At 43.9% G+C, this 23,633-nt stretch overlaps 1 protein-coding gene across 3 annotated transcripts in view; it reads left to right on the top strand.

Moving 5' to 3' along the window:
• ARHGAP31 (Rho GTPase activating protein 31) overlaps positions 1-23,633 on the top strand; it is a 123,331-nt gene that overhangs the window by 81,544 nt on the left and 18,154 nt on the right. For all 3 annotated transcript variants that reach the window (XM_055260244.2, XM_063630111.1, XM_063630110.1), the window contains exons 4-8: positions 6,503-6,585; positions 7,889-7,996; positions 8,678-8,820; positions 15,657-15,855; positions 18,340-18,464. In XM_055260244.2, the coding sequence (XP_055116219.2) occupies positions 6,503-6,585; positions 7,889-7,996; positions 8,678-8,820; positions 15,657-15,855; positions 18,340-18,464 (658 nt within the window). The remainder of the gene's footprint in view (positions 1-6,502; positions 6,586-7,888; positions 7,997-8,677; positions 8,821-15,656; positions 15,856-18,339; positions 18,465-23,633) is intronic.

Genomic DNA, 23,633 nt, shown 5'->3' on the forward strand with positions numbered 1-23,633 from the left:
ATGGTTTGGAGGCTTGTCCCCTCTAAATCTCATGTTAAAGTGTAATCTCTAATGTTGCAGGTGGGGTCCTAGTGGGAGGTGACTGGATCATGAGGGTTGATCCCTCATGAATGGCATGAATGGCTTAGCATCATCCCCTCGGAGACAAATGAGTTCTCGCTTAGTTAGTTCATGTGAGATCTGCTTAGAGTTTGGGACCTCCCACTTTTCTCTCTTGTGCTCACTCTCTCGCCACGTGGCGTCACCTGTTCTCCCTTCGCCTTCCACCAGGACTGTTAGGTTCCTGAGGCCCTCACCAGCAGCAGATACTGGAACCATGCTTGTACAGCCTGCAGAACCATGAACGAATTCAACCTTTTTTCTATATAAATTACCCAGTCTTACGTATTCAATATGGTTTGGCTCTGTCCCCACCCAAACCTCATCTCGAATTGTATCTCCACATGTCGAGGGAGGGACTTGGTGGGAGTGATTGGATCATGGGGGCGGTTTTCCTCATGCTCTTCTCATGATAGTGAATGAGTTCTCACAAGATCTGATGGTTCAAAAGTGTGTGGCGGTTCCCCCTTAGCTCTCTCTCTCACTCCTGCTCTGCCGTGGTAAGGCATGCTTGCTTCCCCTTCACCTTCTGCCATGATTGTGTTTCCCAGGGCCTCCTAGCTATGCTTTCTGTTAAGCCTGTGGAACTGTGAGTCAATACTCTTTTCTTCAGAAATTACCCAGTCTCAGGTAGTTTTTATGGCAATATGAGAAAGGGCTAATACAGTATTCCTTTATAGTGACACAAAAACAGACAAACACACCATAATATAAAGTTAAATGGGGAAAAAAGCAATATCTGTAACTAAATAGGAAATAAAGCCAGTGTTCATGTTTGGTGTTTGGAGGCCCTGATCAAACTGCTGTTTTTTGTGTTTTTTTTTTTTCTTCACCTATAAGTAGGTTAGTAGTGGTTATTTCTGGGTGATGTGATAAAAAGGGATTTTTTATTTTTTGAGTACATGTATTAGTTTCCTGTTGCTGCTGTAACTAATTGCCATAAACTAGATGACTTAAACAACAGAAACCTATTCCCTCACAGCTCTGGAGGCCAGAAGTCTGAAATCGGCTTCACTGGGCTGAAGTTAAGGTTTCAGCAGGGCGTGCTCTCTCCAGAGGCTCTAGAGGAAAAGCCGTTCCCTACCCCTCCCAGCTTCTGATGGCTGCTGACTTTCCTTGGATTGTTGGCGTGTCACTTGTCACTCCCGTCTCTGCCTCCAGGGCCACATTGCCTTTTCTTCTTCTGTCTGTGTCAGATCTCCCTTTGCCCTGCTCCTATATAGTTACCCATGACTGCATTTAGGACGCACCCAGATAATCGAGGATAATGTCCCCACTCGACATCCTTAATTTAACCACATAGGCAGACTCTTTTCCAAATAAGGTAACACTTACAGGTTCCAGTGATTAGGATTTGGTATCATCGGGAGCAATTATTCAACCTACTACATTTCATTTTTATCAGAAAATAATAAGAACATTTATTTTAGGAAAAATTCAATTTTGTTCAGATTGATCCAGCTAAAACGATTACACCCAAAGCAGGAAAACTTTGCTGACTTGAGATTTTTAGAGAAGGCCATTTAGAGAGGTATTAAATTATGTATTTGCCTTTTTTCTTTTTTCAATTAAACTTTTCACCTGTCAGAATGTATATTTAATTTATACTGAAATAGTATCTTTTTAATTTTTTAAATTTTTTAAATCTTTTAAATTTTTTGAAATTTATTTATTTTTAGAGATGCACTCTTACTCTGTTCCTCAAGTCTGGAGTGCAGTGGTGTAATCATAACTCACTGTAACCTCAAACTCCAGTGCTCCAGCAGCCCTTCTGCTTCAGCCTCTGGAGTAGCTAGGGCTACAGGCGTATGCCATCAAGCCCTGCCTGAAATAATGTCTTTACGCGTCAGTCTCCCTGGGTTAAATTGTAAGCTTCCGGAGGACAGGAACTGTGTTTTTTATTTATTGTTGTGTTTCCCTGCTTGCTAGCTACTGGAAAATGTTGTAACTGTTACTTAGGAAATATTTACTGACAGATTTGTTGACTAGCAACTATCATTTGAAATGTCCCTTAGGGCCAGGCTTGGTGGCTTACGCCTGTAATCCCAGCACTTTGGGAGTCTGAGGCGGGCAGATCACTTGAGGTCAGGAGTTTGAGATCAGCCTGGCCAACATGGTGAAACCCCATCTCTACTAAAAATACAAAAATTATTCGGGCATGGTAATATGTGCCTGTAATCCCAGCTACTCGTGAGGGTAAGGCAGGAGAATTATTTGAACCTGGAAGGTGGAAGTTGCAGTGAGCCGGGATTGTGCCACTACACTCCAGCCTGGGTGGCAGAGTGAGACTCCATCTCAAAAAAAAAAAAAAAAAAGGCAATGTCACTTAGGGCAGACAACTAACACCTTGCAACAGGCAAAGTCAGGCTGGCTGGGAGCTCAAGACGGCTGCAAAGGGGGACAGTAGCCAATTGTCCTGGTTTGCCAGGGACTCTCCCTGTTTCAACACTGAAAATCTCATGTTCCAGGAAAATTCTGTCTTGGGCAAACCAGGATATTGGTCATCCTGCCAGGAGCCCAGAGTGAAAAGGAGCTGCCTCTGCAGTGCTGGTGTTCATCACGATGGGGAATGATCCCAGGATGGCAGTGTTCTGGAAGTGTGGCCCAAATGTGGCTGTTCAGCATTTTTAAGCACAAAGCAAAATATTGACTCATTCACTTACTCCTTCCATTCAACGGTGTTTATTGGGCATCTACTACATACATTTGGCAGGCACAGTTCTAGATGCGGAGATTTAATGGTGAATAGAGCAGAGAAAATCCTTGTGCTTGTGAAACTTACATTTTAATGGAAGGGACAGATGATACACAAATGTAAGACATAGATCCATAATGAGAACTGTTGATAAGTGCTATGAAGAAAAATAATGCAGGGCACAGGGGAGAGAATGATGGGGACTCCCGTTTTAGATAGGATAATCAGAGGTCTCTAGGAGGTGACATTTGAACAGAGGCAAAGATGAAGTGAAGGAACAAATTTTGCAAGTATCGGGGAAAACAGGGTGCCAAGAAGAAACAGCAGGTACAAAGGCTTTGGGGACAGCGGGGACACGCTGAGCTTGCTTAGGGGACATGTGGAGGCCAGTGTGGCCTGTATGGAGCAAGGCAGGTGGAAATGATGGGAGATGGGGCAGGGGAATTTGCAGCGGGACCAGCTCACTTAGGAGTACTTGCTTCCACAGGTGTAACAAAGACATAGCTATAAAGACTGCCCTGAAGGACACACAGTGGTTCCTCCTCCGGAAGGAAGGTTAACTTTCCTTGTACCTTCCTTTGGATGCTTTCCTTTTTTTTTTTTTTTAATTATATGCATGAATTACTTTTTAAAGGTCTAGTAAATAGCTTAAAATACCTTAAAATAATACAAATGGTTGATAATTTTAAAATAATGAATAAAAATTTAAAGTTGCACCTGGGGTGCAGTTGGAAGGGAGAGCCTCAGACTGTGTTGGGCCACCCTGGTGACAGGGTTGCTCGGGCAGCAGGACTTGAGCTCAGGGACTGTGGTGGCTTTGAGTAAACAGAAACCCAGAGTGAGGGTCCTACCACAGAGGACAAGAGCCCAGCCTCTGCCAGCGTCCTCCAAGGGCAGGAAGCTGGCCTTATTGACACTGATTTGAAAAGAACAAATAGTCACAGATTCATCCTAGATCTTTTAAGATTTAACCATTAGCCGTCTTGGCCTGGCTAATGCTGAGTGAAATTCTCTCACAGGCAAAAAATTGGGGTAGGTAAAATTTCCACTCCCATCCCCCAATTGCCCCAGCTGTGGGTTCTGTGGTCCTAATAGGACAACATAGAGAAGCTCAAAATAAGTTTGCAGTGGCCAGGCCACTCCAGAAGGAAAACATGGATTTAGAAAGCTTCTGGAGAGGGTTGGGGTAGGATGGGGAGAGGTTGCAAATAATGAAATAAACATCAGTCCCAAATGGGACCTGCAGGCATCCGGGGATGAGCCTGCCCCGCCTCTTGGAGAACAAAAATGACTAACAGCTTCCCAAAATATTAAAGGAACTTTCCATGAGGGTTGTTAAATTGACCTACACCTTTATTCCCCAGACACATTTTTTAAAGGAGGGTGGGGTTAGTGGTACAACGTTTGTGAAGCATGATTCCGGCTTTGCAGAGAGATGAAGAGAAGCTCCCCACCCCTCCCTGTGTGCACAGTAGAATGTGGGAGAGTCCACAGAGCATTCCTGCAGCCCTTCCCTCCCCTGGAGCTTCTCTCCCTCGTCTCCCTGGCTCCCCGTTGTGAGGTTCTCACTGCCTTGCAGAGCCAGGGTCCTCTCCACAATCATGTTTTCCAGATGACAGCTCCAGGGAAGAAAAGGGAGGTGTCAGGGGGCTTACTGGAGGCCGCATTCTTGCCCCTACCCTACACCCTGCATATCTCACACGGCGAGTATTGCATCAGTGATCTTGCTTAGGCTGGGCTTGTTCTCAGGCTGGCAAACCCGCCAGAAGACTGGGACACCTATGGCTATAGTCCTCCCAGTCCCACGTTTCTCCCCACTTCTGCTTCAAATGCGAGACCTCAAGAGTACCACATAGAGAAGTTGGATTGCCTTAAAAAATGGTGGGCTTCTGTATATTTGTTTTACTTCAATTAAATAAAAAAGGTAAGAAAGAAAAAACTTGGTGGGCAAAGCCCTGGCCTGCTGTCTCACACCTACTGTGTGCCAGGCACTGTTCTAGACACAGGGATTCATCATGTCCCTGCACTCACAGAGCTTATGTTCTAGAAAGGGAGACAGACAATAAGCAATAACTCCAATAAATAAGTGCATTCTTGTAGTGTAATGGCAGTGAGACCTGTGGGGAAAAAGTGGGAGGGATTGGGAGGCCCAGGCTGGAGCAGGACCTCAGTGGTCTCCTCTAGGTTAAAACAGATCACACTCAGCTGGTGTGTCCTAGGAACTGAAGACACTGGTAAAGTTAATTCCCTTCCACTTTTCTGTGCCTAAAAATTCTCATTACTGACAGTGTGAAATTCAGTATTTACATGCAACATGAACACGGCAGCTAAAGGTTGAACAGAGGTGAGCAACATAAGAAAACCATCACTATGGTTAGGATCTTATTTTGGGTTATATGGCAAGGGACAATATTTATCAAATTAATTAAGGTATTCCATGATTGTACCTTTCATTGTGTATCAATCTAAAGCAAGTTTCCAGCACTGGGAGGAAATACAAGACTAAGTGATGTGTGCCTGTGAATTCATGATCTTAGAGCCCTTTTTAAAGTATATATTGATCTAGGTGGGTTACCTAGGTGTATACGTATGAAAAAAACTCATGGAGCTATAGCTTAAGATCTGCACATTTTTACATATATGTAAATTATATCTCAGTGAAAAATGAAAGATGGCTGTGGTCACCGTGGACCTTAGGCTCAGGCACTGCTCACATGCTGGCAGTTCATGAGCACTCACACTGCAGTGGGAGGGGCTGTGAGCACAGCAGGACAGATTCTCAGAACAGGGGTGCAGGGCTGGGACCAGGGGAATCTGCCCAGGGATGCCTGCATCGTGCAGCAACCCCCAGCAGGCGAGAGATGGACGTGGGCCAGCCTGTAATCACACTGACTTTATTGCTATTCCTGCCTCTCCTTGAAGGCACTTGGGCTGATGGGGGAACAAAATACCCAGACAGAAAATAACTGGAGAGCAAGTCCGGGCAAGGCCACCAGGTTTCAGGGATAACGCTCTTATCCCTGCCAAGGAAGGCACATCTTTCCTGCTTCCTGGCTTCTAGGACAGGCAGCAGCTGAGTCCTTGAGGTCATGGAGTAGTCACAGGCTAGGTAGGCAGTAGCTGTTTGCACCCACAAAGACAGCTGGCTGAGTGGACTTGGTATCGCCCTGTCATCTCCATTTCATTCTGTATCTGTCTCTTTTATTCATTTATTTACTTGCTTGTTATTCATTCATTCATTCATATTTTAGAGACCACTCACACTATGTCGCTAGGCTAGATCCAAACTCTTGTGCTCAAGCAGTCCTCCCACCTCAGCCTCCTGAGTAGCTGGGATAACAGGCGTGCGCCACCATGCTGGGCCTGTCTCTATCTCTTTATCTCTCTGTGTGTGAGTCTCTGTGTCTCTTGACCCCCAAGACACACCTGAGTTTCTACACATTCTTACCAGACACCTAGCAACCACCTCAGAGTCCCAGGCAGCCCACTGCCCACTGTGCACACATGGTGAGACCCTGCACACACATCCAGAACCAACAGAAACTGCAGTGGGCTGGTTGTTTTCATAGTAAAGCGTGCCTCTTGGAAGGGTGATCTCTAGGCATGGTTGTAAGGCTGGAGTATGAGGGCCTGAGTGATCCCAGCACATGCAGATGGCTGTGCCTGCTGTCAAGCACTTACCAGGCTGTCTTGTGTTCTTCTCCACAGGAGGCAGTGTCGCATTGCCCTGAAGAAGGCCAACTGGCCCGAATCCAAAATGTTATCCAGGAGCTTCCTCCACCCCACTATAGGTAAGAATGGTTGGGAAAAGAAACGTGTGGCCTCTCAATGCAGTGTAATACCAAAGAGATAGGCTGGAATCATGGAAAGGAAACAATGTGTGGACAGTAGCCAGTTTAGGCTTTCCCAAGGACATTTTGAAGTTGGTGAACAGGTCACTATTATCAAAGTGAGTTGGTGTCTGACCAGGGACATTGGCAGCAAGGAGCAGCCCGTCTCCAAATCACCTGCAGAACACCCCTCAGAATCTCTCCGGAAGTCATTCCGATGACGCATACTAGCCTCTTGGTGGCATTCTTGGTTCATACCCAGATTTGTAGCATAACCAAATCTATGGCAACCAAGATAGCTTTTCAACAGAGTTTGACTGCGGCCTGTTGAGCATTGGCTGATTGTTCTATTTGCTCTTTAGTACCGTCCCTACCATGATCTCCCTCCCTTTCATTTCATTCTCACAGTTTAGCCCCTGATTTTGCCACCTTTCCCAGTGTTCCCTATGCCTGTCCATCTTTTACAAGGGGGCAGATTTTGATGTGGTATAAGAAAGAACTTCCTAGCAATAATAAATGTTATTTATCTGTGAAATTAGCTCCCTAACAAGTACCAAGATCCCTGTAGCTGGGAGAATTTTTATTAAAAAGAGCCTAGATGAGAGCCTATTTCAAAACTGCTTAGAGGCCATCCTGCCCTGGTTGAAAGGACGAACAAATGGCCACTAAGAGCCTCCAGGTGGCCTGTGCGGTGGCTCACGCCTGTAATCCCAGCACTTTGGGAGGCCGAGGCGGGTGATCACGAGGTCAGGAGATCGAGACCATCCTGGCTAACATGGTGAAACCCCGTTTCTACTAAAAATACAAAAAATTAGCCGGGCGTGGTGGCGGGGGCCTGTAGTTCCAGCTACTCAGGAGGATGAGGTGGGAGAATGGCGTGAACCCGGGAGGCGGAGCTTGCAGTGAGCTGAGATCGCGCCACTGCACTCCAGCCTGGGCGACAGAGCGAGACTCCGTCTCAAAAAAAAAAAAAAAAAAAAAGCCTTCAGGCTCTGAGGTGCTGTGATTCCCTGGTTCTGTCTCTGATGCGTGCTCCAGGGTCCTCTGCTTACATCTGGCAAGATGGACCCCCTTTCCCACCCTGAGTCAATGTGCCTAGGGCCAAGAAAATTACTTCTGTCAATCTTGACATCTTTCCAATGTCAATTCATTAAGATAGAAATATTTAGAGTCTCTTAAACCCAAACTTAGAAATTATCTCCGTATGTCAGGCTTCACACGGGCACTGAAGGGTCTTACTTTGTCAAAAAACAAACCATTCTAGGACCTTGGAATACCTGATTCGACACCTGGCCCATATCGCCTCCTTCAGCAGCAAGACCAACATGCACACCCGGAACCTGGCCCTGGTGTGGGCACCAAACCTCCTCAGGTAACCACTGTACCCTCCCCTTGTCACCAGCCCAGGGGGCTCAGAGCAGCCCCCGATTGAAATGAAGATTGGATTCTTCAAATTGAACCCCCTTTAAAACAAATCTGTGGCTTAAATGGTCATTTATAGCACATATGAATTAAAGGTGATTTAGGTGATAATAGCCTAAGCTCTCTGCCTGCTAACTTGGAAACTCTGAGTTCTAAGACATTTTTGGCTACAGCTACAATATGGCTGAACTTATGGGTCTGTATGTTACAATTTCTTGAAAAGGCCTTTATTGTTTTGGGGGCTCACTGGCTTGTTTTGGTGGAGTCACAGCTGGCTACGACCAGAATCAGCTGCTTCATATGATTTCATAAATAATGACCTGCTCCACAGAACAGTTAGGTGGGAGTGGGAAGGCATACTATAGAGGAAACAAAAGTCAATTTCTGTATGTTTACAGGATAGTGTTTATAGTATTGCAATGTAGAGTACCTGGTAACTGTTTCAAATTTGTTCAGTTTATTGGGCTTCACAGCCTTTGGAGAGTTCCTTTAATTGGCCCTAAATAATTAAAATGTTCTATGAACTGTATCAATTTAGGAGATGAGCCTTGTGCAAAAGGCCCACTGGCTCCCCTTGCTGCTTCAGGTTGTAAGGCAAACTCACTCACTGAATGTTTCTTCCACACTGTAGGTCTAAAGAAATTGAAGCCACTGGCTGCAATGGCGATGCAGCCTTCCTTGCAGTCCGGGTCCAGCAGGTGGTGATTGAGTTCATATTGAATCACGTAGATCAAATCTTTAACAACGGTGCACCTGGTTCTCTGGAGAATGATGGTAAGAACTCCTCCTAGCATACACTCCACCAGCCTATCCTTCTTTCTTGCAACTAGTGGTGGGACTCAACAGAAAGTGAGGGTGGGCTTAGTTCTAACTCTGAGTGTTGGCTGTGTGTATGCTGACTACTGTGTGTCAGTGTCTGAGGATTGTGCATATATACATCTGTATGTGTAAAGTGAAGCTATCGTGTGTTTGCATGTGGCTTTAGCATGTTTCTAATCAGTTACATACATGGCCTACCCTGTGAATGTGGTATGGTGAAATAGAAGTAGAATAATGTTCTACTGGTTTTAGTGAGTTCTTAAACTCTGAGTTATTTTCCAAAAGAGGTACTGCCGGCATTCTCGTTGACTGTTAGACTTCATCTTTACTTTCACTATATTTCAGAAGACCTTTATGCCTTCACTTTGAAGTCTTAGAGGAACAAGTTAAGAGGCAGCATGTTCATACTCACACATATATTCAGAATGCATTCTCTTCTCAAGAATTTCTTGAGTGCTTTGTTCTGCACTATGCCAGGCAGTAGGCATACAAAAATGAGTGTGTTTGTGGGCATCTTGTAATGAATATAATAAGCCCTAGGAGTGAATTAAACTCCCATGAACCCAGTTGGTAAAGACCAGAAATCCAGCTGACCAAGAAGCTTGGTACATGAGAGTGGTTTTCCAACATTAGTGTAAATCAAAATTACCTGATGAATTTGTTAAACCAAGGTTACTGGACCTCATCCCCAGAGTTTCTGGTTTAATACGTTTGGAGTGTGACTGATAGTTTGCATTTCTAACATATTTTCAGGTGATGCTGATGCTGCTGTTCAGGTCCACACTTGGAGAATCACTGGTGCATAAAAAACTATATCTGCGATGTATTTTTTAGCTGATCAAAGAACTCCTTTCCAGTTCATCCTATATTTTGGAAAAACCAGATATCAGAATAATCAGTTGCAATTAGTATCAAATTTTGATTCCTTGTATAACTGTTCCCATCCCTACCCTGTCCTCTATGTAGTTTATGACCATTTAAAAAATTATTTTATCTACATAACATAAAATTCACCATTTTAACCATGTTAATGTGTAAAATGCAGTGGTTCTTAATGTAGTCACAGAATTGTACAACCATTACTGCTGTCTAATGCCATACTATTTTCATCAGTCCAAAAAGAAACCTGTCTTAGTCCGTTTTGTTGTGCTATAACAGAATACCATAGACTGGGTAATTTGCAATGAAAAGGAATTTATTTCTCGTGGTTCCAGAGGCTGGGAAGTCCAGAATCAATGGGCTGGCATCTGGTGAGGGCCTTACCTTCTTGCTGTGTCCTCCTATGGTGGGAGATGGAAAGTCAAGAGAGTGTGAGAGTGAGGGCTGAACTTGGTTTTATAACAAACCCACTCCTACAATAATGAACCGACTCCTGCAATAATGACATTAATCCATTTAGAAGGGCAGATCCCTCATGACCTAATAATCTCATAAAGGTCCCACCTCACAACAATGTTGCACTGGGGATCAAGTTCCCAACACGTGAACTTTGGGGGACACTTTCAAACCATAACAAACCCCATACTCATTAAGCAATCACTCCACATTTTCCTCTCCCCACAGGCCCTGGCAACCACTAATCTACTTTCTGTTTGTATGGATTTGCCTTTTCTGGACATTTCATATAAATGGAATCATGCAATATATGGTCTTTTGTGACTTTTTTTTTTGGGATGGAGTCTCACTCTGTTGCCCAGGCTGGAGTACAGTGGCATGATCTTGGCTCACTGCAACCTCTGCCTCCCGGGTTCAGGCCATTCTCCTGCCTCAACCTCCTGAGTAGCTGGGATTACAGTTGCCCAACACCATACCTGGCTAATTTTTTTTGTATTTGTAGTAGAGAAGGGATTTCACCATGTTGTCCAGGCTGGTCTCAAACTCCTGACCTCAAGTGATCTGCCTGCCTTGGCCTCCCAAAGTGCTAGGATTACAGGTGTGAGCAACTGCGCCTAGCTGACTGTTTCTTTTTTTTCTCTTAGCATATGTTTTCAAGGTTTACCCACGTTGTTGTATATATCAGTACCTCATTCCTTCTTATGGCTGAATAATATTCTGTTGTATAGATATACCACATTTTTATCCATTCCTTAGTTCGGGTTGTTTCTGCTTTTTGTGATTATGCATAATGCTGCTGTGAACATTCACGTACACGTTTTTGTTTGAATATATGTTTTCAATTCTCTTCATTATATATGTAGGAGGGGCTGGCCTTTCTTTTTTATTTCAACTCTCCAGTTACAGATTTTTTTCTTTTGAACTATATAAAAACCTTTTTGAAAGTAAAATAGAAGTAATATGCATACATTTATTCATTCACACTTTTGAGCCCCCAAAAAATTTATTGGGGATTTACTGTACAGCAGGAACTGTTGTAGGTATTCCACACGCAGCATTTCATTGATTTATTACAGCAAACATGACAAAGTTGTTATGAACCTTATTTTATACCTGAAGAACCAGACAACCAGAATAGCTTAGTAACTTCCCAAAGCCACCTAGTGAGTAACTCGCTGCATGTGGACTACTGAACCCGTATCTTTTAGCCCATGCTCTTTCCTTAACTCTATTCTGCCTCTATGAGGAAAAGAATATGAAAATAGACAACTAAACCATTGTGGAGAACTAGGGCTTTTGGGAAATGTTCTTCTGGACAGCAAATCCCATCCTGACTGTTAATGTTAAGGCTGTTCCTAACTCCAACCTGAAAATGCCTTTTCTCTTTATGGCTATTGCCTTAACCATCTTTTTGTCCTGCATATTAAAATCCAGTTTACTCTTTAGCCTTTAACTCTTGATTGCCTCCAGTGCTCATTATTCACATACATTTCATTTAAAGGTTCTTATTATAAATTCTTACTGACTTTGGTAAAATGCCATACTTAATATTTACACAAAATGCAATAAGCCTTATTCTCGGGAATTTTAGATTTGGACAGAGTTCTGCTTCAAACTGAAAAGATTTTAGAAGTTGTCTTAGTCCATTTGGGCTGCTGTAAAAAAAAATACCATGAACTGGTTAGCTTATAAGCAATAAACCTATTTCTCTCAGTTCTGGAGGCTGGGAAGTTCAAGATCCAAGGGCCCGTAGATTCAGTGTCTGGTGAGGGCCCATTCCCCACAGTCAGCACCTTCTCACTGTGTTCTCACATGGGGAAAGGTGAAACAAGCTCTCTTGGGCCTCTTTTATAAGATCACTAATCCCATTCATTAGGGCTCCACCCTCATGACCTAATCACCTCCTGAAGTCTTCACCTCTTAATTCTGTTGCTTTGAGGATTCTATTTTAACATGAATTTTGTGGGGACAGAAACATTCACAGCATAGCAGAAGGCATTGAATCCAATACTTTTGTTTGATAGATGAGAACACTGAGGCCAAAGAGATTGTGATATCTCTAATATTCACTAAAAAATAAATGTGTATTGAATATCTCCTATGAACTAGGTGCTGTTCTAGACACTGGAGACACATCAATGCACAAAATGACAGAGACCCTCCCTGGCATAGAACTATAGTCTGGTTGGGAAGACAATCATATATAAGTTTACAAATAAATATATTATCACTTCAAAGACAATAAATACCAGGAAGAAAACATAGCAGAGTAAGGCAATAGTCAGTGACTTGGGGGTATAATTTTGGGACAGAGTGGTCATGGTTTTTAAAGAAGTGATCTTTGAAGTGAGACCTGAATGACATGGGGAACCAGGCATGTGAGGATCTATGAGCAAATGTTCCAAAGACAGAGAACAGAGGTTGTAAAAGCTCTGAGGCAGAAAGCTTGCAGTGTTGCAGAACATTGGCCAATGTGGCTGGAATCAATGTGGCCTTCAAAGTGGGGTGCCCCACTCTGGTGGGTACCAAAGACCAAAGTAATGAGTTATGGGTGTTGGGAGAAACTGTTTGAATTTCTTTTTTCCATTTATTTTTGTCTTACACTGTGTAATTTCTATTATTTTTTATATTTGCTATTACACATGACACAGTGGCATATATGTATATATATAATATGTATATGTATAATTTACAAATATATATATATATGTATACATTTTTAAATGTTTGCTATATTTTTGTAGACTACTGGGCCAGTGGGCAAACAGGAAAGGGGAAGCAGGTGAAAGATCCTTTTAGGTCACGCGAAGAGATGGGTTTGTTCTCAGTGCCTTGGGAAAGCATTGGAGGGTTTTGAGCAGGCCAGTGCAGGATCTAAGCCTTCCAGCTGCTGTGTGGAGGAGAGGCTGAGAGGCTGGAAGCAGGGAGACCAGTTGAGAAGCTATGGCAAAAGCAGATGGGAAATCATGGCAGCCTCTACCGGCATCTTAGCAGTGGGAAGGAGGAAAGCGGCTGGGTTCTGGATGTATTTTGGAGGTAGAGTTACAAGCCTTGCTTATAGGCTGTATATGGAAGGAGAGATGCATTAAGGAAAAGAATAAATAAAAAATAACAACCCCAGGCTTTAGCTTAGGCACTGGGTGGTCCATGGTGCCACCTACTGACACAGAGAAGATGAGAGGAGGTACCAGAGTAGAGCGGAGGAGCACAGATTGCAAGCTCTGTTACAAAATGTAAAGTTAGAGATGCCTAAGCAGAGGCCAGGCGCAGTGGCTCACGCCTGCAATCCCAGCATTTTGGGAAGCTGAGGTGGGCAAACCACTTGAGGTCAGGAGTTCAAGACCAGCCTGGCCAACATGGAGAAACCCCATTACTATTTTAGAAAATACAAAAAATTAGCTTGACATGGCGGTGGGTGCCTGTAATCCCAGCTACTCAGGAGGCTGAGGCAGGAGAATCACTTGAACCCAGGAGTTGGAGGTTGCAGTGAGCTGAGATTGCACCACTGCAGTCCAGGCTGGGCAACAGAGCGAGACTCTGTTTAAAAAAAAAAACCTGAAAAACAAAAACTTAACTAACTAACAAACAAAACCCCATCTAATCAGAGACGCTGAGCGGGCCTTAGTCCTAGGAGCCTGGAGCTGACGGGAGAGGTGGGCTCTAAACTTGGTCTTCTGACCCTGCAGTTCATGTTCTTCCCATTGTTGCAGTTGCTCCCAGAGCGAGTTAATGTATGTATTTATTTTTATGTATTTTTAAGCAAATACATAATCACAAATAATCTAGAATATGTGAGAGTCTTTGAACAAATATTCAAAGTAGATTAAACTTAAATATTTTTAACTCTCTTTGGACTGGGTCAAAATACTGTGTTAAAGTCAGAAAGTTTACTGAAAAGTTTTCAGGATCCCAGGATATATTTAACAGTAGTCCTACTGAATGAGTGCCATGCTAGTCCTCCCCCGAAACACCCCAGTGTCACATAACAGTTGTCTTCATTTTCCGTGAGGCCCTTTTTCAATGGTTTTACTTCTTCCCACCCACAGAGGGTCATGCTCTGTGAAGAGAAATAGTGCTATCAATCTGCTTTCTGAAAATACAGTGAGTCCTCCACCAAAAGTGATTTCAACTGGTCTAAATTATCCTTGAGTCTCTTTACTACTTCAGAAGTCATAGAAAACTGGCAAGGTCACCAAAAACTAAACAGAAGCAAACTTAGATTATTTTTAACTTAGATCAGCTTCACAACCTCAGCACTACTGATACTGAGTGCTGGATGATTCTTACTGTGAGGCACTGCTCTGTGCATTGCAGGACGCTTAACAGTATACCTGGCCTCTGCCTACTAGATACCAGTAGCACTGCCACACACATTGATGACCATCAAAAATATCTCCAGACATTGCCAGATGTCCCTGGGTGTGGAGGGGAGTGGTACACAAAATCACCTCAAGGTGAGAACCACTGACTTGGAGAAAAGAGATAATCCTGTGCATCAGTGATTGTCATCATCACTTCCATTCGTTTTTTTTTTTTTTGAGACAGAGTCTTGCTCTGTCACCCAGGCTGGAGTGCAGTGGCGCGATCTCGGCTCACTGCAAGCTCCACCTCCTGGGTTCACGCCATTCTCCTGCCTCAGCCTCTCCAAGTAGCTGGGACTACAGGCGCCCACCACCATGCCCGGCTAATTTTTTGTATTTTTAGTAGAGACGGGGTTTCACTGTGGTCTCGATCTCCTGACCTTGTGATCCGCCCGCCTCGGCCTCCCAAAGTGCTGGGATTACAAGCGTGAGCCACCACGCCCAGCACTTCCATTCTTTAAAAAAAAAAATGCCATAGAATAGGAAAGGATCAGCTACATACACTAGAAGACAACCGGGTAGTGAGTAAAAAAACCACAGGGAATAGTATAGGCTGTAAAATATCTTCCTGTGGCAGGGATATAAGCCTAGATGATCTGGGAAAGTAGAGGTTCTAACTTGAAATGGCCTTGGAGCATGTGCTCTCCAGCTGTGGGGAGGAGAGGCAGCCTCCTGCCCTACTCTGGCACTTAGGCTATCTCTGTGGCTGGACAGACATATTCCCATCTGGCCGAAGCACTAGGCAGAGTTTTCAGGAGTAAAGACTCATTGTTGTCACTCTGGCTCACAATGAGTGTTCAATAAATGTTTGTTATAGGAATGAATGAATGAATGAGTGAGTGGTCCTTCTCTGAAAAGTATGAAAGGTGCAGCTACCTCCTGAAGCCCCTGTTTGTCCTCTGGCAGGTCTGGCCAGGAAAGTCATCAGTTTCCGGTGTGCAGCCTCAGCCCCAGTCCCCACCATGCCCAAGAGAAGCCAGGGTGGCACTCAGCCCCCATCATAGGATCAAGAATGGAGGGACTGTGGATGGGGAATCTGGATGGATGTGATGGGCAGGCCTCTTCCAACACTGAGCTCTTCCATTGCCTTTACAGAAAACCGGCCCATCATGAAGAGCCTGACCTTGCCAGCCCTCTCCCTGCCTATGAAGCTGGTGAGCCTTGAGGAAGCTCAAGCCCGCAGCCTGGCCACTAACCATCCTGCTCGCAAGGAAAGGAGGGAGAACAGCCTGCCTGAGATTGTCCCTCCCATGGGCACCCTCTTCCACACTGTCCTTGAGTTACCAGACAACAAGTAAGTGACACTCTTTTAAAAAATTCTAGGAGATGTGTGGTTGAAGAGTAAAGAGGAGGAGAGGTATACAGTCTCAGGACCAAGACGGCAGTGTGGGCTGGAGGTACCATCTGGGTTGAGGTTTAAGGAAACATTCCAGAAGAGAAGGGAGCTGTCTCTACAACTCTCTCACCAGCAGTTGATGCCTTTATCCATGCACTGCCCCAAAGTTAACAAGACCCCTGATCTCCCATTGATCAAGCACCATTTTGGGAGAGTGTTATAGGGGTCACATCACAAGTCATGACTGAAATTCCTGACTTTTTAGTGTAGACAAATCAGGCTTGGTGTTTACAAAAGGAAGTTTACTAAAAACAAAACTTTGACCCCTTCCCCTGACCCTCCATCCCCATGTGATGATACAAAAAGCATAGGGTTGACAAATGGTGTCACTCTAGGCTGATAGCTCTGGGTGAGCAGCACTTGGGGACATGCAAACCTGGTGTCCTTGTCAGAGCCTGTCAGAGCCCTCCCTCATCTCCAAAACAAATCAAGCATTGTTTTCATTGGTAGAATATTTTCTTTCCTCATTTCTCCCTGTCACTTCTTCTGTTGCCACCTGGGTCTCTACCCACCCCATCACTCGTACCCCATGGTAGAAAGAAGCGGGGACTGAACAGGAGTCCTAAATTCTAAGCAGATTGTAGGTGGAGGGGCTGAAAGGCAACCTTTCCATTGAAGGTGTCATCCCCACTGTTTGGTCAGTGAAAACAGGTGTGAAAACAGGCACCTCTTGCACAGGATGCCACCTTACACAACTAGGAGATGCCAGTCATTGCCACATGCTATAGGAATGGCATATCTGGAACTCATCTGGTGAGAAACCCATCTGTGTGCTGGAAAGTATATGGATTGTGTTTTCTTGAGACTGAGCCCCACTGCTCCTTTCCCTAAGTCCCTGGAGAATAAGTCTCATTTCTCCCTGATCCTCCAGAGATCAGGAAGAATACCTTGGAAAGACTATCAAATGCATTTTCTCTGTGCTTTTGACCACAACTGGGGTGCACCATACCCAAAGGTACGCTACCCTATAAAATATTCCCCAAGGATAAAAGCTTCACAAAATGCGGGCCAAGTCCAAAGGAAACCACCAAGCACTGCAAAGCTATCTCAGATAGATCATACAAACATCCCGCGTCCAGGTATGATGACTCACACCTGTAATCCCAGCACTTTGAGAGGCTAAGGTGGGAGGATCGTTTGAGCTCAGGAGTTTGAGACCAGCCTGGGCAACATGGTGAAACCCTGTCTTTACAAAAAATAAAAATATCAGCCAGGTGTGGTGGCATGTGCCTGTAGTCCCAGCTACTCGGGAGGCCGAGGCAGGAGGATTGCTTGAGCCCAAAAGGTCAAGACTGCAGTAAGCCTTGTTTGCACCACTGAACTCCAGCCTGGGTAACAGAGCGAGACCCTGTCTGAAAAACAACAACAACAGCAACAAACATGGTGGGCTTGAGATCTGGATGTTCCATGAGAGCCCTGCAGAGAATAGGTCCTTTGTGGGACCCACAGATTGCAGGTTTTCATCCTGAAACTTTATACATTCCAATGGCTAGGCAGAGCCACAGCAGGGCAAGGCCTCCATGGTGACCCCTGGGGTGCCAGGCTCTCTCCACCCAGCCTAGTGCTCCCCTTTCCCCATCTCACCAAAGCAGCCTGCTGTGAGGCTAAGCCAGAGACACACTGACTACCCTCTGTGTTTCTCTGCAGTGATCATTGACCACACCTTGCAGGCTGCTACTCTCCTCAGCCTCACCAGACCAGACTCTTTTCCAGGTCGGCTTTCTCATCCAACCCTTTTCAGTCCGTGAAAGTCTTCACCAGCCCTGTCTTTGCCTGTGGATGTCCCAGCAGTGTGGCTGTAGTGCAGAAGCCTAACAGGACCCAGGTCCATATGGTCTTTAGTGTTTACTCCTGTAGAAAAACTGGCCATGTGTGGTGGGTGGCCCAGTCCTGTCATCCCAGCACTTGGGAGGCTAAAGCGAGAGGATGGCTTGAGGCCAAGTGTTCAAGACCAGCCTGGGCAAGATAGTGAGACCCCCATCTCTATAAATGAATAAATGAATGAAATGAATGAATGGTGTCTTTGAAATTCCAGAACAAAAGTGCTTATCAGAATTCCCAGAATTATGTGTTTGCCTGTGACCGCTGAGATTCCTGCCGATCCTTTCATCTGTTTGCCCCCACCTCTGCCTTTAATAGCACACCTTTACCTCTTGCCCTGGGAAATACAGTTTGCTGTGAGTCATGAAAGCCTTGCTTGGTCACCTCGGGCATCTCTAGACAAGGTGAGAATCAAGCTTACCTTGGATTTTAGAGGGGAATTTCCTGAAATATCAGAGCCATTCATAAGTAAGGACATAATTGGAATATTTGGTCTCAATTTAAAAGTCCTCCTGAAAAGACAAGTTAACAAACTAACTCCTTATGCCTTGGTTCTTTTAGGCGAAAGCTCTCCAGTAAATCAAAGAAGTGGAAATCAATATTTAACCTGGGACGTTCTGGATCAGACTCCAAATCAAAACTGAGTAGAAATGGGAGTGTATTTGTGAGAGGACAGAGGCTCTCGGGTAAGAATCAACAGCAATTGTTTTATGATACAAATATTTGTTTTCTAGCTCTGCTTATTAAGTCTTTGGTTTGATCATATCGAACACACTAGCTCTGAAAGAGAAACTTATACATTAACTGGGGGAAGAGGAGTCTTTTTTCAAAACAGTTTTAGACTTACCAAAAAAATTGCAAAAATAGTACACAGAGAACCTGTATACCCTTCATGCAGCTTCTCCCAATGTTAACATCTTATATAAGTTATCAAAGCCAAAAATTAATATTGATACAATACTCCTAACAAATTTGCAGATCTTATTCATATTTGGCCAGCTGTCCCAATGCTGTTCTTTTTCTGGTCTAGGATCCAATCCAGGATCTCACGCTGCATTTGGTTGTCATGTCTCCTTAACCTCTGCCCATCTAGGACAATTCCTCTGTCTTTTTGACCGTGATAACTTGGAAGAGTACTGGCCATTTATTTAGTAAACTATACCTCAGGGAGAGTTTGTCCAGTGTTTTCTCATGGTTAGACTGATGTTAGGAATTTTTGCAGAAATCCTACAGAAGTGATCCTGTGCCTGACTCAGTGTGTTATATTAGGACACACATGATATCAATATCGTATTGCGTGTGAAGAGAACTGTGATCCCTTGGTTGAAGTGCTTTTGTCATGAATTTTAGGATCCTTTAATGGTTCATAGATGTAACAATTATTCCTATGGCATGTGCTAAATGATGATTTTCTATTAATTGGAATTCTGCTGAAAAGACCTGTCCCTTCTTCCCCAGGGTCGTGATTTTTAAAGAAGGATGCTACCCCATGGGACTTATTTCTGAGTAGTGAATAGAAATTGATACAGGAAGGAACTGAGGGAACCATATGTAGTGGGGAATTTAACCAATGCAGCTGAATATGATGTCAGGAAAGAGAAGACCAAGGAAATTTTTCATAATGATCCTTAGTGTCATAGATTGAAAGTATGATAAAAATGGAGGCAATAGTTATGAAACCAAGGTGTAAAAGAGAAATGTACAAATGCAATGAGAAAACTTTGACTGGATCCTGGAAAAAAAAAAAAAAGAGCTGACTAAGCACAATGGTTCATGCCAGTAATCCCAGCACTTTGGGAGGCTGAAGTGGGCGGATCACTTGAGCCCAGGAGTTCGAGACCAGCCTGAGGAATATGGCGAAACCACATCTCTAAAAAACAAAAACAAACTACAAAAGACAATTTGGGGAACAAAGAGGGAAAATGTGGATATAGACTGGAATATTAAATGATATTAAGGAATTATAAATTTTCATAGTGTGCTAATGGTTCTTAGGAGACATATACTAAAATTAAAGTATTCAAGGATGAAGCAGCAAAATATTGACACTTTCAAATAACTAGCAAATTATAGGTAGGTAGATAAATATCAATATAGAAATAGATAATGCAAATATATGGAAAAATGTCAATAATTATCAAAACTAGGTGGTAAGTTTAAGCGTGGTAAGTTTCTAAATGTTTGAAATTTTTAATAGAGATTGGGGGAAAATTAATTCCTATAGGAAAAATGTGAGATAATATTTTTAAGGACTTTCCTCAAACCGGGTGATAATCACATGCCAAGGATCAGAAAGTCCAGATGTTAGAAATCTTCATGTTTGCCTGTTAGAGTAAGGAGGGGTGTCACAGTACAGCAGTTACAATGATTTAGGCTATAAATAATGACAAATCAATTCAATCAACTTATGCAGTGAGGGAATTTACTGGCTTCTGCAGTTGAACACCCTGATATAGGGAAGGCTTCAGGGGGTTTAATACAGGAGCTCTGTCATGATTTCTCCATGTTTTCCCCAGCTGTGTCCTCCTTTGGGTCAGCTTCATCCCCAAACTTGCTTCCTTTGCTGTGGCAAAGTGGCTGTAGTAGTTCTAGGCTTTCCCTCTGACTATCCCACTAGGTCCAGAGGGAGAAAGAACATTTCTGGTAGCTTACTCCTAAGAGCAGGGACCCTTCTTTTCCAGAAGGCCTCATCAAAATTCCCCTTGTCTCGGTATCCTTCACTGAGCCACATGGTTCAGTCCCCGTTGTCAATGGTGTGCCTTGTGCTGATTGGCTTCGGCCTGGGATCCTGAGCCAACCCCTCGCATGAGGAATGGGACTCACACCCAAGAAGTACAAGAGCTATATGCGAAGGGCAGAAGGGAAATGGATTCTGGGTCTGCATCTGTAATCATCGTATGGCAAAACTCAGCTGGCACAAAATGGAAAGATAGCCTGAATGAAGAGGACGGGTTGCCACAAGTATGGCAAGACAGATACAAATCAGAAAATAGGATTCTTAAGGGAGAAAATGGAGAGAACAGTACCTGACCAGAAACTCCTAATCTATGAAAAGAGATTTGCTTAAGCACGTCAAAGAGAGAATTTCAGTTGCAGAATCAGTGGTACAGCTATGAAAGAGGTTCACCAGTAATGAAAAGTAAAAAAACAACAAAACAAAACAACAAAAAGGAAATAAATGGTTTGCTTTGATCTTTACTTAGGAAGATTTCCACCTGCATGTGGTTTTCAAAAAGAACAATTCCAAGGCACTGGATCAAATGGTGGTAAACTCATAGGCCAGGGCTTCTCACACCTGGACCTCAGAATCGCCCACAGAGTGGATCACACCATAGCAATTTTGCCTCAGAATGTCTGTGGGGAGGTCTGAGTATTGGTAATTTTCTAAAAGCTCCTGAGATGATTCTGATATGCAGCCAGTGTTGAAAGTCACTGGCTTATGATCTTATGAATAAACTAATCAGATCTTCACTAACTGGATGCAGGGGTGAAATTCAAGAACTGTCAGTGTCAATATAAGTGGCTCCCTGTGGCCTTAACTATTGCCTGAAGTGGTTTCTTTTTACCAGAAGAATATTGCTGGCAACTCTGGAAAATAAAGACCAATAGGCTTTATGGTCATAACTTTAGTGGAATCTGTGATTAAAGATAGGCCATTGAACCCTGTAACAAATGTAATCCACCAGTGTGGTCTCTGTAAATGGCACGTGAGCTCGCTGTTGAAATATGCATGTGAAAAGGGGAACCAGTGGATTAACATGTAAATAATATGCTTTAAAATCCCATAACTAAGGACATTTAAAAAATTAATTCACCATGAATAGTATTGGGATTGTTTTGGGTGGGGAGGAGTGGGTGAGAGGGTGTTTAACCATATCTAGAAAATGAAACAGGTAAGAAATAAAGTATAGGAAAAAATGGAGAATTGAATTAAGACGCATAAACTTTAGAGCCTCCCAGATACGTGTATTTTAATTGATTCCATTTAAGTTTTTTGTACATTATTAAAGAGAAAGAAGAGTTCAGGGAACCCTCCAAAATGAACTGTGAGCAGAGAAATCTCAAAGCCATACGGCTATAGCAGGTCCAGGCTCACCTTTGAGTAACGCAGCTAAGAGAGGAGGACTCAAGGACACAAAGGCTGCCAGAAAACTGGGGAGTACACCTCTGTGAGGCCAGGCCAAGGTCCCAGACAGAAAAATGTAATATAAATATAGTCATAGGCCACAGGAGCCTGAGCTCTTAGTTACTCTCCAGAAAGAGGGGCAGGGAATGCTTGGGGACTGTCCCCCAAGCCACATCTCTGATGTGCTGCTCTGCTCCGCAAGGCCACAAGGAACTGCGTCATGAGAAAGAGGCTTCAACCCCAAAGGTGGACACCGATGGACTTACAGACAGAGCTACTGCCCGGCCTCTGTGACACAGTCAGGGGCGCCTGGTCACTGCCTGTCAAGGTTGACATGTGGAAACCAGAGAAATTCCAGAAATACAGCTCCTAGAAAACAAAGGCAGTGCATGTCCTAGAATACACAAACAAAAGGATGCTGACCAGGTAGTTTCAGGGCAGTAAATCAATTTATAGATTTGTGGAAATAGCAGATCTTCAAAGGATAAGAATTCTGGGGCACACTGGAAGTGAAGAGGTGAAAGGCGATCTCTGCTTTTGCAAAGGATTTGCATGGAGATGGCTGGGCGTCCCACAGTGGGCCCCAGAAAGAGAGAGGCCCCAAGCTGGGAGACCAAGGGGCTAATTCAGAACCTCCCAGAAGGAGCAGGTTTGGATCAAGGAGGAAGAACAGGGGAACTTTAAACAAGAGACAAAAACAAGCTTGAGTTACGGCTCAATTTTGGTTAAAGCCAACCCTAACTGCTTCTCATAGAACCTTCTCCTGTCTTCCCCTTTGTTGCTGAGCCCTAATCCATCCTGAATAGCAGCAACAACAATCAATAATTGTTACTTTTTAATGAGTACTTACTCTATTGCAGATTAGTACAATATAATTACCTTATAGTCATTACCCATTTAATCCTCACAACAACTCTCTTTTTTTCTGATTTTACACATGATACGACTGGAGTTTAGTTTAGCTGTCACTTTGGGAGGCCAAGGAAGAAGGATTGCTTGAGTCTAGGAGTTTGAAACCAGCCTGGGCAACATAGTGAGACCCTGTTTCTAAAAAATTTTTTTTAATTAGCCAGGTTTGTTGGTGTGTGCCTATAGTCCTAGCTACTCCAGAGGCTAGGGCAGGAAGATTGCTTGAGCCCAGGAGCTTGAGGCTGTAGTGAGCTTATGATCACTCTACCACACTCCAGCCTGGGCAACAGAATAAGACCCTGTCTTAAAAAAAGAAAAAAAAAAAAAGTTTAGCTGCTTGTCTGAGGTCACACAGCCCAAAAGTGGCAGAGCTGGAATTCAAACCCAGAAGTTTCTGAATTCAGAGTTACCTTAAGGGCTACTAATCCTGGGCCTCCTGCTTCCAAGTGCCCTCTTTCCTCTCCTGACAAGCTCGACCTAGAAGGAACTACCTTTCAGCCAATTCTGTTCCCTGAAAAGAGATGGTGTTTGTGAATGCATCTATGTAATGCTATGCCTGGAATAAGTTTTTACTCATTTAAACCACACTCTTCCAAAAAGCTGCTAAGGTGGCTTACAAAGATGCATGGCGCATACCCAGTCCCAGAGTGGGTGTGCAAAAAAGGTTTTACTGAGATCTGTTCAGGGTAAAGCTAAGGGGTGAGATCATTGGGGAGCACCCAGCCTGCAGGCCTCAAGGAACAGAGCTGCATCCAGCAGAAACCTAACTCCAGTTCCCTTGGGCCCTCTCACCTGCTGTACCAAATTTGCAGTAGCTGAG

The sequence above is a fragment of the Symphalangus syndactylus genome, chromosome 21, assembly GCF_028878055.3.
Source record: "Symphalangus syndactylus isolate Jambi chromosome 21, NHGRI_mSymSyn1-v2.1_pri, whole genome shotgun sequence".
NCBI classification, from domain to species: Eukaryota; Metazoa; Chordata; class Mammalia; order Primates; family Hylobatidae; genus Symphalangus; species Symphalangus syndactylus.